General features: G+C 61.7%; 3 protein-coding genes across 8 annotated transcripts; 2 read left to right on the forward strand and 1 right to left on the reverse strand.

Moving 5' to 3' along the window:
- Positions 1-3,396: 3,396 nt before the first annotated feature.
- Micos13 (mitochondrial contact site and cristae organizing system subunit 13) lies at positions 3,397-5,200 on the reverse strand. The gene is made up of 4 exons (XM_047530760.1): positions 5,045-5,200; positions 4,210-4,387; positions 4,030-4,081; positions 3,397-3,617 (listed from the first exon to the last, which is right to left on the reverse strand). The coding sequence occupies exons 1-4, from the start codon at positions 5,071-5,073 to the stop codon at positions 3,520-3,522; spliced, it is 357 nt and encodes a 118-aa protein (XP_047386716.1). The 5' UTR covers positions 5,074-5,200; the 3' UTR covers positions 3,397-3,519.
- A 91-nt stretch (positions 5,201-5,291) lies between these two features.
- Hsd11b1l (hydroxysteroid 11-beta dehydrogenase 1 like) lies at positions 5,292-10,029 on the forward strand. Of its 6 annotated transcripts, none has more exons than XM_047530755.1 (8): positions 5,292-5,784; positions 6,020-7,482; positions 7,578-7,708; positions 8,306-8,417; positions 8,745-8,836; positions 8,997-9,213; positions 9,360-9,525; positions 9,635-10,029. In XM_047530755.1, the coding sequence occupies exons 2-8, from the start codon at positions 7,266-7,268 to the stop codon at positions 9,828-9,830; spliced, it is 1,131 nt and encodes a 376-aa protein (XP_047386711.1). In that variant the 5' UTR covers positions 5,292-5,784; positions 6,020-7,265; the 3' UTR covers positions 9,831-10,029. The 6 variants fall into 6 exon arrangements, with proteins under 6 accessions (XP_047386711.1, XP_047386710.1, XP_047386714.1 ...); XM_047530756.1 differs by having other exon boundaries at positions 5,294-5,784; positions 9,120-9,213; XM_047530754.1 differs by having other exon boundaries at positions 8,745-9,119.
- Positions 10,030-11,227: 1,198 nt separating this feature from the next.
- Rpl36 (ribosomal protein L36) lies at positions 11,228-12,144 on the forward strand. The gene is made up of 4 exons (XM_047531974.1): positions 11,228-11,294; positions 11,471-11,565; positions 11,813-11,947; positions 12,020-12,144. The coding sequence occupies exons 2-4, from the start codon at positions 11,473-11,475 to the stop codon at positions 12,107-12,109; spliced, it is 318 nt and encodes a 105-aa protein (XP_047387930.1). The 5' UTR covers positions 11,228-11,294; positions 11,471-11,472; the 3' UTR covers positions 12,110-12,144.
- Positions 12,145-12,540: the final 396 nt, after the last annotated feature.

The following is a 12,540-nucleotide window of genomic DNA, read 5'->3' on the forward strand; positions in this document are numbered from 1 at the left end:
AGATCATCTGGTCCCTCGTCCAGGCTCAGCTGTCTCAGTGACTGAGCTGCATCTCTGGCAGCCATGCCAGGCTGGTGGGACTTGGCTGACTGCTGACACCCTCGTAAGAAATAAATGACGTAAAATCACAAAATGAGCTCAATGCAGTTTAATCGACCTGGGGAGGAGCATCAAGATGATTTTGCCACCAGCCCTACAGTAATAGATGGACATGCCCTAAGGTGGAGCTGGGTAGACAGGCCTGCTGGCCAGGAGCCGAGTTTGCTCTGCTTGCTTGGCACCCAGTCTGGCTGGTAGTGGTTTTTAGTTTCGGTCTCAGTTTGAGGAAGTTCAGGAGCTAAAGGCGCTGGGGAGTGTTTAAGTTGAGGGGACTCTGTTCCAGTGCAAGATGAGAGATGCTCAGCAGACAACATTGGGTTGTCTGCTCCTGGGTGGCCAAATACAGCTGTCCCACCTAGTGGCATCTGTAGGGACAACCAGCAGCTCCTGCTGCCGTGTACCCTCTGAATCCCACTGCATGAATTGCGGGCATGTGTCTTCAGTGTGTCTCTGCTGACCATTTGTTAGACCTCCTCTGGGAGAGCGTCAGGCCTCTGTCCATGCCTTGGTTCCCTGAAGCCCCATCAGGTGGACACATACACTGCCACCTCTCTGCAGAGGGCAGGACCTCCTCCCTCACCTCACTGAGCAGTGGACACTGGCTGATGAATTCCCTGCTGGCCAAAACCGAGGCATGATCACCTAGGCGTTTCTAGAGGCCAGTACGATGCGACACTCAGAACGGGCGGGGTGGTGTGCTTGACGGGCATTCCTGAACGCCAGACCTTCCTGTCTTGGAAGAGCTCAGACCATCAAAGGGCCGGCCTCTGAGCCCCCAGGATGTGGAGAAGCCCACCAGCAGCAGGCTGCGAGGACCTGTGCTGGCACCACAGGCCTGCCCTGGGCAGCTCGGCCAGGGCGGGACACACCTAGAAAGGCAAGGTGGGCGAGCAGCAGTGGCAAGGAGGGCACATGGCACTGCCTCCACGGTCCCCTCAGCTCCGAAGCCCTGCCAGCACCAACTGACAGGAATGACGAAAGTGTCCACCTGAACCCGAAGCCCAGGCAGGTGGCTCAGTGAAGGTTATCCCAGGCCCACTTTTTGTTTATTTTGGTGCTGGGGATAAAACCCAGGAGCACTTTATCACTGAGCCCCATCCTCAGCACTTTCTGTGTTTCATTTAGAGACAGGCTTTTGGTACATTGCTGAGACTGGACTCAAATATTGCTCCTTCCTAGTCGCTGAGATCACGGGCCTGTGCCATCCCAGGCCCACTTCTGAGACTGCTTCAGCTCCTGGCTTCCAGCCTGTGCAGGCTCCAAAACTGTCCGCCCACGGGGTGAGCAGAGCCTACCCAGCCATGAAGAAAGGTCAGGGCAGAATGGAACTCGAACCCCATGGCTGCTGGCTGCTGGCTGCTGGCTGCTGGCTCCTGGCCTGAGGGGTCAGCATGATTCAGCCCCGCACTCCCAGCCTGGAGGCCAGGCACTGGTCCCAGACTGGGCTTCCTGTCTAGAGCAGGTGCAGTCCCCAAGGAAGAGACGGAGCGGTCTGCCCACCACCTCACTACCTCCCCTCAGGACCTTCCTTTGAACACACAAGCAGCACACATTTGCTATAAGCAAAATTTTTGATGATTTTTTTGGGGGGTGGGAACACAAAGGAGACCAGGGACCAACCACATCCTCCTCAGCATCCAGTCCAGACGTGTGCTGCTCTGAGTGCCTGGCGCCTTGCTGTGCTGGGAACCACCCCACCCCTTCCACGGATGGTACTGCTGTTCCAGGTCACAGCGAGGAGACAGGGTCTACAGACGGGAGGACCCATGTCGGCAGCAGTGACCTGCCCCCCCCTGCTTCAGCCCCAGGGTTCTTCAAGTCGGACTTGGCTGGGGTGGCTGGGGAGCACCTGCCTAGCGCACACGAGGCCTGGGGTTCCATCCCTGGCGCCAAAAAAGAAGTTGGCCATGACAACTTGGTCTCAGGATTGCTATACAGGCTAAGACCCCTGCCCCAAACTAGGGTCCCCCTCTAGCAGTGGCTTCAGCATGGCAGGGCGCAAATGCACCCACTTGAGCCTGGACCGGACAAGAAACTCACTCAGCTGTGCCACCAGTGGCAGCGAGCCTGACCCTGCCAGGTCTCTGGGCACCCCCTTGCTGCAAGCCTCACCTTGCTGGGCGCTCAGTACCTTGTGGATTAGCGGGGTGGCCTCGGGCCAAACTGGGGTCCCACGCCTGCTCCTACTCATCCGTCCCCCTATCGTCCACCTGCCCATCCTGTGCATCTTGAGTCAGTTCATCCATCAACCGCCCACACATGGTGCATCAACCAGTAAGCCAGGCTCTACGCTGGGAACGTGCATGACACCGTGGCCCCTTGGGCACCCCATGTCTCTCAAGTGATGCAGTGAGGAAGGAGAACCCACTCCTGGCCCCATGGCACAGAAACCATGAGTTCCTGCCCCTTGGCCAGCATTTCCCGCCACAGCCTGCCCCATTCCAGACTCAGGCCAAGGGACACCTGCAGGCTTCTCTTGAGAGCTGAGTTCAAGTCAGAGAGCCAGGGTAGCTGCTAGGACTCTGTTCCCTTCACCTCTAACATCTTCCCTCTGCCCCCAAACTCCTAGGAAGGGGGATCCTGCCCCTGCTCCCTGTTCCTGGCACAGCGTCCTAGGAAGGCACCCGACTCCCACCAAGCTCATCTCCTAGGAAACTGCTCTCTGGTTTCCTGACACCAGTTTCTTGCCATCACCAGCTATGGGACAGGCTCTGTGGCTGGGTTACAGGGCCCTCCCGGGAACCCCGGACCAGCACACCTTGCTGGAGTTTCAGCCTCATGGGGGGAGACACAGGCTGCAGGCAGCTGACCCAGTGTGGGGTCAGTGTGGGCTAGGGTCCCGGGATACTTGGGAGACGAGGCTGGGCCTGTGTTCTGGTAGAGGGACCCCCAGCACGGGACCACCAGCCTGGGCACTCAAGGCATCACCAGGGGTGTCAGGGATGGGGTGGCAGGAAGGTGGTGGCCAGGAGAAGCACCAGGACTGGACTAAGACCCAAGGGGCTGAGCAGGCGAATCGGTGGCACTGGGGCTCCTGTGGTGCCAAGCAGGAGCTCCCTGCACTAAGTCCCTCCGGACCGACTCCCCTGGGCTCAGACCGCCAGGAATCAGGAAGTCCCTGCACAGGCTCACCCTTCGGGGTGCCCGAGCACTGTGTGGGGACCGCAGGCCAGGCTGTCAGTCCACGACAGCAAAGTGGTAAGCTAGCCTGGGGACAAGGCCGAGCTTCAAGGAAGCACCAGGAGCCAGAAGCTCAGGCCCGCAGTGACTCCCAGGGCCCACACACAGGCTGGAAAATGGTTCTCAAGTCCTTTATTGGGCCGGCAAGGCCGGGAGCTGCCCTCGGGGTGCGGTGCCAGTCTGGAACCTCCAGTCCCTGGCGCCCTGCAGTTCTGCGGGGTGGACGGCCTCTGCGGACTCTTACTTGGTGCGCTCCTTCAGGTACTCCCAGCCCTCCCTGGAGTACTCGCGGGCCTTGGAGGGAGCGGCGGACAGAGCCGACATCACCTTGATGATGCCTGCCGGGCAAGGGGACCAGCTGGTGAGGCTCCCCGCCAGCTCAAGGCAGCCCCTCGCCCCAGCAACGCCAGAGAAGCCTGATGCTAGCAAGTCTGCTCTGGAGACCAAACTTCCAACAGGGAAACTGAGGCAGGTGCAGGGAAGGGGCTTGCTCACAGGGCCACGCTCATGGGACAAGCTCCAATGTGGCCCAGGCCACCTCCCTGCACTCCACCGACAACACACAGCCCTGCCCTCCAAGGAGGCTCCATCATGGTCCATTTCCCAGAATCTCCGCCCCTTCACCTCTTTCAGACCCATGGGGAGACACAGGAGCAGGAGGAGGGATGACAGAAAGGAAGGGCCGGGAAGCCAGGAGGGGAGCCATGCTGGGGTGTCTGGGCCACCCCTCTGCAGAGGCACAGGGCCTACCTGAATTCCAAGACTCGCGGATGGGAAAGTTGATCTTTGGAGGGGCTGGGAGCTGGGGAAAAAAAGGAGCAGAGGGGCTGGGGAATAGGGAAGGGCTCTGCCTCCCAGCAGCCCCCAGGTGCAGAGGACACCAAGTAGGGCTGGAGGACTGAAGGTCACCCCAGAGTCAGCCTCGGGTACCTGTGGTATCTGCAGGCCTGTCTGCTGGGACACGTACTGGCTGAACTGGTACACGGCGGGGGGCACCACCTCCTCGGCCTTCCGCAGGGCGGCCTCACTCTTGTCGCTGGGCCCCAGCAGCTCCTGGTCGTAGACCAGGTAGACAGCACCCCCAGCCACACTGCCTTTGATGAGGAACCTGCAGCAGGAGGTGTGCTCAGGGATCACTGCTGGCCACCGAGGAGGAATGGGACTCTCCTTGGGGGTTCGCAGTTCAGGTGACACTCGTATGGCCTGACAGCTACTGGGGAACCGAAGGACACCTGAGCGCCCGAAGGTGCCGGACTTGTATTATACACAGCACTCAACTGCATAAAGCAGGGCCCCTGGACACCACTGTCACTGGAAAATGGGGCCAGGAAAGGGACAGTGGGTGTTTTAAGGTTCCTCAGAGTGCAAGGGGCAGACGTAAGACACCTAAGCATTTAGAAAGTCTTCCAGCCCAGGGTGGGCTCTCGGCCGGCAAGCCGCTGGTTTTTCTAAGTGTCGCCGGGCGCTTCCCGAATGTCACTCGCTGCTTTGGGAGCGTTAACCTCCTGATAAACGCGAACGGTGGGATTCCCTGGGCACTCCCTCTTCACAGGCGCGGCAACTGAGACTCGGGGGGCTCTCGAGCAAGGGAGTCTAGCGGCCAGGGCTCTCCGGAAGGCAGCGGGACCTCGCGAGGCCCGTCCCAAAGAGCCCGTTTCCCTATGGGACAGGGAGAGGAGGCTGACGCTACGGGGAAACGGCCGGGGTGGGTGCCCGAGGAGGGGTCTTCCTCCCAGGCTCGGGGCCCGCCCGACGCCCCACGCACCTCATCAGCGACCACACTCGGGACACCATGGTCGCTCGGCTCCGTGCGCAAGGACACTGCACTCGCCCGCCGCTTCCTGTCTCGGCGCCGCAGAGGCCTCTGGGAAGTGTAGTCCTCCTCGTCTGCCACAAAGGCCTCTGGGAGTGGGAGTCTCGTTCCGTTTCAGGCTCCTCCGCAAGGTTGAGGTCCCACCCGGAGAGGCCTCTGGGAAATTCAGGGCCCAGCCGCCGCACAGCTCTCTGGGAAATGTAGTCCGGCCCGACCCAGGCGGCACGAGGGGTAAGAGGCGTCGAGGGTCGAGTGAAGCTGAGGTGACCCAGGAAGATGAAGGATCACGAGAGATCTGCCCGCGCCGGCGCACGGGACTAAGAGCCCGGGCCTGGAAAAGCAAGCCTAGAAGGCGGTTGTCACGGCAACGCGAGGACGGTCCGAGAGAGGCGCGCGCGCCCGTCGCGTGATCGGGCTCCCGGCTTCAGCCGCAGGGGGCGTGGTTGAGGCGGGGGCTGGGAGCGGGAGAGCCGGGCGGAGGCCGTTGCCTGGCAACGCCTTTGCGCGGAGTCCCCGCGGCAGGTCCCCTCCCCTGCGGAGGGGAGCTGGGCGTCACGTGGCCCCGGCCCTGCGGGAGGGGGCGCGGTCGAGGGTCGGCCGAGCGCCGCCGGGAAGGTAGGCCCGAGGATCGTTCACGCCGGTGCGGGCGCGGACCCCGGCCCCGTGGACGGTGGGGAAACAGGCCCGAGCGGGTGAGTGCGCGGTTGGGGTCCGCGGCGGGCCACAGGCCCCTTTGTCCAGGCGGGAGGCTGCGCCGGGCGTCCTGCCGGCATCTGGTCGTCCCTCGCCTGCATCCCGATCCCGCGGCTGGAGCTCTTCGTCTGCTCCCGGAGGGAGCAGGGCTCCGCGGGGCGCCATGGCCCGGCCCTGGGAGGGAGGCGAGGCGGGCGCGCGCTTCCTGCTGAGGGGTGGCTGGCCCTTGACCAGGTCGGTTTAGGAATCCGCCCTCGGAGAACTGGAAGGTGCAGATAGGCGGCGGGGTGATGCAGCTGGCCGGGTGGGCAGGGCAGACCCGCGGGACCGGTGGGCTCAGGTGAGGGGTTCCCGCCCCGCCCTGGGAGAAGGCGTGCAGCTGGAAGGGGCGCCGCCAGCTGTCCCTCGACAAAGGTCCGGCTGGCTGGATGGAAGGGGCGGGCGGACGTCGGGACGGAGGACGCAGGGGTGAATCTAGAGTGGAAGTTTGGGTGCTCCCCAACCCCTGCACGCCCTCGGTCCCGCGAAGCCTTCTGGATTTGGGAAGAGCCTTGCCCCATGGACTTCAGAGGATGGAGACTGCAAGGTGCGAGGGGCTCGCGGGAGACCTCTGGCCCCCAGAACTTAAAGAACCTGGCTTGTTGCTCTCTACCTCCTCCCCAGAGAAGTAGCCCCCACACCGAAGTCATGTCTTTGCCCCACGACTGGTCCAGCCACCTGGTGTCTTTAGACAGAGCTCTTGCCCATCTGTCCCTCACCGCACTCCATGTCAACCTGGTGCCTACTGAGCACCTACTGTATGCCTGGCACGTTTTGGGGTAGTGAAGACCCAACAGTCAGGTGCAGTGGATCAAACCTCTATCCCAGTGGCTCAGAAGCATGAGGCAGGAGGATCTCAAGTTCAAAGCCAGCCTCAGGAACTTAGTGAGGCCCTAAGCGACTAGGTGGGGCCCTGTCTCAAAAAATAAAAAGGGCCAGGGATGTGGCTCAGTGGTTAAGTGTCCTTGGGTACCAGAAAACAGACAACCCAACAGTGAAGAAAACAGAAGCAGGTTTCTATTTTCTTCCTGCCCTCAAGCTGCTGACACTTTAGGGAGAGAGGGACAGTGAACATGTAACAAATCAATGGTGCTTTCAGGCAGTGGCCATGCTGTGATGGAGGGGAAGCCAGGGGCCAGGCAAGGCTCCAGAGAAGATAGCGGGGGCCAGCGGTGCTGCACAGGCTTAGCAGGAGTTGTGCTGAGGCTTGCAGGGAGCCAGAGGTCACAGTGGGGACAGCGTTCCAACCAGAGGGATGGCCACTGGCTGGTGGCTGCCCAGGGAACAGCGAAGAGGCTAGTACAGTGGAGCAGAGGGAAAAGGGGTTCTGGTCATGGAGCTTCTGGCTTTTATCCAGGGAAGGTGTGATTTGCCTGTGGGGTGGAGGGAGGAGGCTTGGAAAAGTAGGGTCACTGAAAAGTGGCATCACTAGTTCAGTTGAATGATAGTGGGGCGCTGGACCAGGTGGTGGCCTGAAGGGCAGGGAGGAGGGTCAGGTCCAGGGCCTCAGTGTTACCATCAAATGAAGACCCATCACACAGGTGTGGCTGTGGGCCAGCCTGCCCCTGCTGCAGGCGCCAGGGCCATGAAGGTGCTGCTCCTCACAGGCCTGGGGGCCCTCCTCTTTGCTTACTACTGGGATGACAGCTTTGACCCAGGTGAGTGCCCCCAGGTGAGTGCCCCGGGTGTGGGGGAGGGAATCCCGCCTGCGGCTCTGCCCTGCCCTGGCCTGACCACCTCTGCTCACTGCCAGCCAGTCTCCAGGGAGCCCGTGTGCTGCTGACAGGCGCCAGTGCTGGTGTTGGTGAGGAGCTGGCATATCACTACGCTCGGCTGGGCTCCCACCTGGTGCTCACTGCCCACACCGAGGCCCTCCTGCAGAAGGTGAGCCACCCGCTTCCAGATTCATGGCTGGGGGCTTATGAGGAGAAGAAAGCCAGAGTTTGAATCCCACACAATGGGCTTCCTTGGGAAAGTCGCCTAACCTCTCTCTGCCTGTTTCTTCATTTGCAAAATGTAGATAAAGCACCTTCTCATGGGTTCTGGGTTGTGCTAATCCCAGTGAGAGTGTAAGGCAGGGAGTGTTCTTTAGAACTAAGTTACAGCCGGGTGCTGACAGCCAGAGTTCTCAAACTCAAAGGCCAGGGGCGCTCCTTAGCAACAGCCTCTTAGTACTTCAAGGGGAATGTAGGGCTCCTGGGCACAAACTTTCCAGATGCCCAAGAGAAGCCAGAAATCTGGAAATGGATGTGAAATCCCCTGAGACTTGGGTGTTGGTGAGTGGTTAAGTCCAGCAAATGGCGCTCTTTCTGGCCTGCGGCCGCCAGTTTCAAACCCACGAGTGAAACTTTGAGAATGATGTCCTTTGGGACCTGCATTCAGTATAGGGGAGGGACTTCAGGTGGGATCCTCAATGTGGCCTGCAGGTGGAGGGGGGCCCCCTGGGGAAGAGAGGCCCACGGGCAGCTCTGGCCCCCCCAGGTGGTAGGGAACTGCCGGAAGCTGGGCGCCCCCAAGGTCTTCTACATCGCAGCGGACATGGCCTCCCCTGAGGCGCCCGAGCACGTGGTGCAGTTTGCGCTGGACAAGCTGGGTGAGGGCGGGGCCTGGGGTCTGAAGTAGAGCACCCTGGCCTGAGCATTAGGGTCAGGGCCAGAACTGGGATGGGGTGCAGTAGTGACGGGTGTCTCAGGGCGGAGACTTAGGGGGGCCTGGGCGTGGCCAGGGGTGAACCCCCACTGTGCCAGGGGGTGGGCTCTGGAAGGGGGCGAAACCTTGCAGGATGCAAGGAGTACAATTCTTTGGGCTCCTGGTGGGGCGGTGCCACCCGCGCGAGGCACCCTACCTAGGCGCTCTGGACAGAACCCCACCTGGGCGAGGCCCAGGGCCAGCCCCGCGCTGACCGGCGTTTCTGGGCCAGGGGGTTTGGACTACCTCGTGTTGAACCACATCGGCGGCGCTCCGGCCGGCATGCGAGTCCGCAGCGCTCAGGCGACGCACTGGCTCATGCAGGTGCCCCGCTTCTTCCGCGGCCCGGCCCCGCCCCTTCTCGCCCTCCCGGCCGGGGCGCGCCTCTCCCAGCCCGAGGCTCCGCCCGAGCGCCAAGGTGCGCCCTCCTCTCTGCCTCGGCTCCTCCCGAATGATGTTCGGGCCCCGCCCCTTCGGATCCTAGGCTCCGCCCCTCCCGACCTTGGCTCCACCCTGGCATGGAGCTCAAACCCCCCACTGTCCTCGGGCCCCGCCCTCCTTGGCTGGGCCCCGCCTGTGCCCTGTGACTCGACGTCGCCGCCTGCAGGTAAACTTCCTGAGTTATGTGCAACTGACTTCGTTGGCGCTGCCCAGCCTGACTGACAGCAAGGGCTCCCTGGTGGTGGTGTCCACGTTGCTCGGTGCGTGCATGCAGATCTAGCTCTTCCGGGGAGGGGCTCGGAGAGGACTGGGGCTTCTTGCATGATTGCCTGGAGGGGCCGGAAGGCATCCTGGAGGAAGGGGAGCAGTGCATAGCCTCCCAGCAGCTGCCCTCCCGTGCCCCTAGGCCATGTGCCCACCTCCTTCTCCACACCGTACTCGGCGGCCAAGTTCGCCTTGGATGGCTTCTTCGGCTCCCTGCGGAGGGAGCTGGATGTTCAGGATGTGAACGTGGCCATCACCATGTGCGTCCTAGGCCTCTGGGATCGGGCCTCCACTGTCGAGGGAGTCAGGTGAGGCCTGGGTGCGAGTAGGGAACGGGGATGCAGGATGCATTGCATGCTGTGGGGACCCGCCCAGGCCCCCATCCCGCGCCGCAGTCCCTATCGTCTCCTTCCCCAGGGGTGTCGCGAGGGCCAAGGCGTCCCCAGGACCCAAGGCGGCTCTGGCTGTGATCCGTGGCGGTGCTACGCGGACCGCCTGTGTCTTCTACCCATGGCGCTTCCACCTGCTCTGCCTGCTCCGGGGCTGGCTGCCGCACCCCAGGGCTTGGTTCATTCGCCAGGACCTCAACATTTCCGCTGCAGTTGCAGCTTGAGTCCCCGGAGGCTCGTCTTCCCAGAAGGGGAGGAACCATCCAGGGTCCCTGAAACCACTAACAGAGACACCTCTGAGAGGGTGGCCACAGCCCAAGATAGAGTCATCAAGACAAAAGCAAAACAAGACAATCCATGGGTGTCAGGCACCTTCTCAGTCTTGGAAAGGAGCAGCCAGGCTTCCTGAATGCCACTAGCGACATGGTCTTTGCTTCCTCTGTGCAAATAAGAAACAGGCTCAAAAGTGATGTGGCCTGCCCCAGGTCACCTGAGGTGGGTGCCCCAAGGTGCCCTGAGTCACCCCTGGAGCCTCCAGGTCTTGGTTGATTCTTCTCACTCATTCGCTGGGAGCATTTCCCACACCCAGCTGGCGTCCTGGTACTCTTGACACCTGCTGTCCACCTGATGGCCAGGAGAGAAGAAGAAGAGAAGAGCACATTCTGGGCTGGACTCAGCCCCCCGTTTCATAATAAAGCTCTTCCCTTGCATATGTGCATCTGTTATTCGAATTCTTTATGCCTTTTAATTTGTAGGAGCCGGGAGAGGGTCCAGAACTGTCAACCCCATTTTAGAGGTGGAGAGACGGAGACTGAGGCAGGATGGGCTTCCCTCGGAGTCAGTGGTGGAGGCAAGGGCACTGAGTGTCCTGCAGGACCTGGTTGCAGCCTCAGTCACAGTGGAACCAGGCCCTAGGCCCTGGGAGGCCAGGATCTTAGAGCCTCACTGTTGGAGTTCCTCCTACAGTTGTTCCTATCCTGAGGATGACACTGCAGCTTAGGGCTAATGTGGGACGTATCTGCTTATCCGTCAATTAAAAACAGACAGTGCCTCCCCAAGTGGTAAGCCAGTGCTAGTTGTATAAGAAATTGAGAAAAATAATACTGGTTTGGATACAATGTTCTGAAAAGATGCTATCGTGAGTTGTCCAAGGCTCTGTTATCAAGACCACCCTCAATCAGACCAGTCCCAAACTGAGGCTTTCTCCTAGAGACATGTAGGATTGACAGAAGGGGGCAAAGGGGTGGGAGGGGCTACAACTTTTTGTCGTTTCCACTGTCTGATTCCAAGTCGTTCAGCACCGTATCCTGGCTCCACCTACGTCAGGTGCCACCAGGAGGCACTGTAACGGCTCCCTTCGTGAAATCAATAAACCCGTTGATGGAGGTTTTATTTCGTGCCATCGCATATACGGAAAAGTTGGGGGTCTGGCAGGTGAAGTTGCTTTTGCAGGGCCAACCAACAAGGGCGTATTCGAACTCCAGCCACCGGCCATCGAGGCACCACGACCACGGCCCCTGGTCTCGGGCTCACTGGAGTGAGTCAAGGCGCATGCTCACGGAGCCTCCGGACGCCAGGGGGCGCGCGCGCCGCTGGAGCCTCTGGTCGGCGCCTCCAGCCGTGACTGATATCCCAGAGTTCCGTGTGGCGCCGGCCCTTCCGCCCCAGCAGCCATTGCCGATCCGCAGGTGAGTTCTTTCGTACGGGGCCCTCCATCCCCCGCCATCCGGACCCCGGAGCCACTGGGCGGGTCGGGGGCTGGTCGGGCCCGGCGAGCGCGCCCGAGGAAGCCGCTGCGAAGGGCGGTGGGCACGGGCTCCGAGCCAGGACTCACCCGAGCCCTTCTCCCCACCGCCTGCCGCAGCCATGGCTCTGCGCTACCCCATGGCCGTGGGCCTCAACAAGGGCCACAAGGTGACCAAGAACGTGAGCAAGCCGAGGCACAGCCGCCGCCGCGGGGTGAGTGCGGGGAGCAGTCGGCCGCTGCGGGGCGGGGTCCCCCTGCGTGGCGGGCCCCGGTGCAGGCCGCGGTCTGCCCCAAGGGCCGGGCCTTGCGGAAACCCGCGTTCCCTCCGGGGGCGTCCGGCTGTCGGGGTGCCGGGGACTGTGGGCGGGGGACAGGCGGCACATGAGGCGCCGGGGCGCGGGGGGCCCGGGCGGCGTCTCCTGGCCCGGACGGCGCCCCGACGGCCCGCCTGCCCCGCAGCGCCTCACCAAGCACACCAAGTTCGTGCGGGACATGATCCGGGAGGTGTGCGGCTTTGCCCCCTACGAGCGGCGCGCCATGGAGCTGCTCAAGGTCTCCAAGGACAAACGGGCTCTCAAGTTCATCAAGAAGAGGGTAGGTGGGCGCCAGGGGAGCGGGACCGGGTGAGAGCGGGGCCCAGTTGACGATGGCCTTCTTGCTGGGCAGGTCGGGACCCACATCCGTGCCAAGAGGAAGCGAGAGGAGCTGAGCAACGTCCTGGCCGCCATGAGGAAGGCAGCTGCCAAGAAGGACTGAGCCCCGTCCCCTCAATAAACCGTCCCAGAAAGTCACGGCTCCCGTGTCCTGGTGTGGGAGGCAGGGAGGCCCGGTCCATCTGCGGCGACAAACGTGCCCCTCCCAGCGGCCGACAGTGAAGGGTTATGGAAAACAATACTCGTGCAAGAATGGGAGGGAGGGGAAATTGGCCAAGCGCCGAGCCTTCCCAGAGCATTCCCTGGTGACAATGGGCCCCAAACCTTGATCTTTCCCCATGGCAAATTAGTCCCAGATGACACCGGGCAATAGTTGAGTGCCCATCCCTGGGGTCTGGTTTTAACCTGTCCCAACGAGCCCCCAGTGGCGGAAACTGCACAGCTTCTAACGATGACATCACTCTGCCCTAGAAAACCAAAATCCCCTCCAACTGAAAATGGGCCCCCAAGTCCACAAAGGGAATCTGCAGAAGT

The sequence above is a fragment of the Sciurus carolinensis genome, chromosome 17 (genome assembly GCF_902686445.1).
Source record: "Sciurus carolinensis chromosome 17, mSciCar1.2, whole genome shotgun sequence".
Lineage (NCBI taxonomy): Eukaryota > Metazoa > Chordata > Mammalia > Rodentia > Sciuridae > Sciurus > Sciurus carolinensis.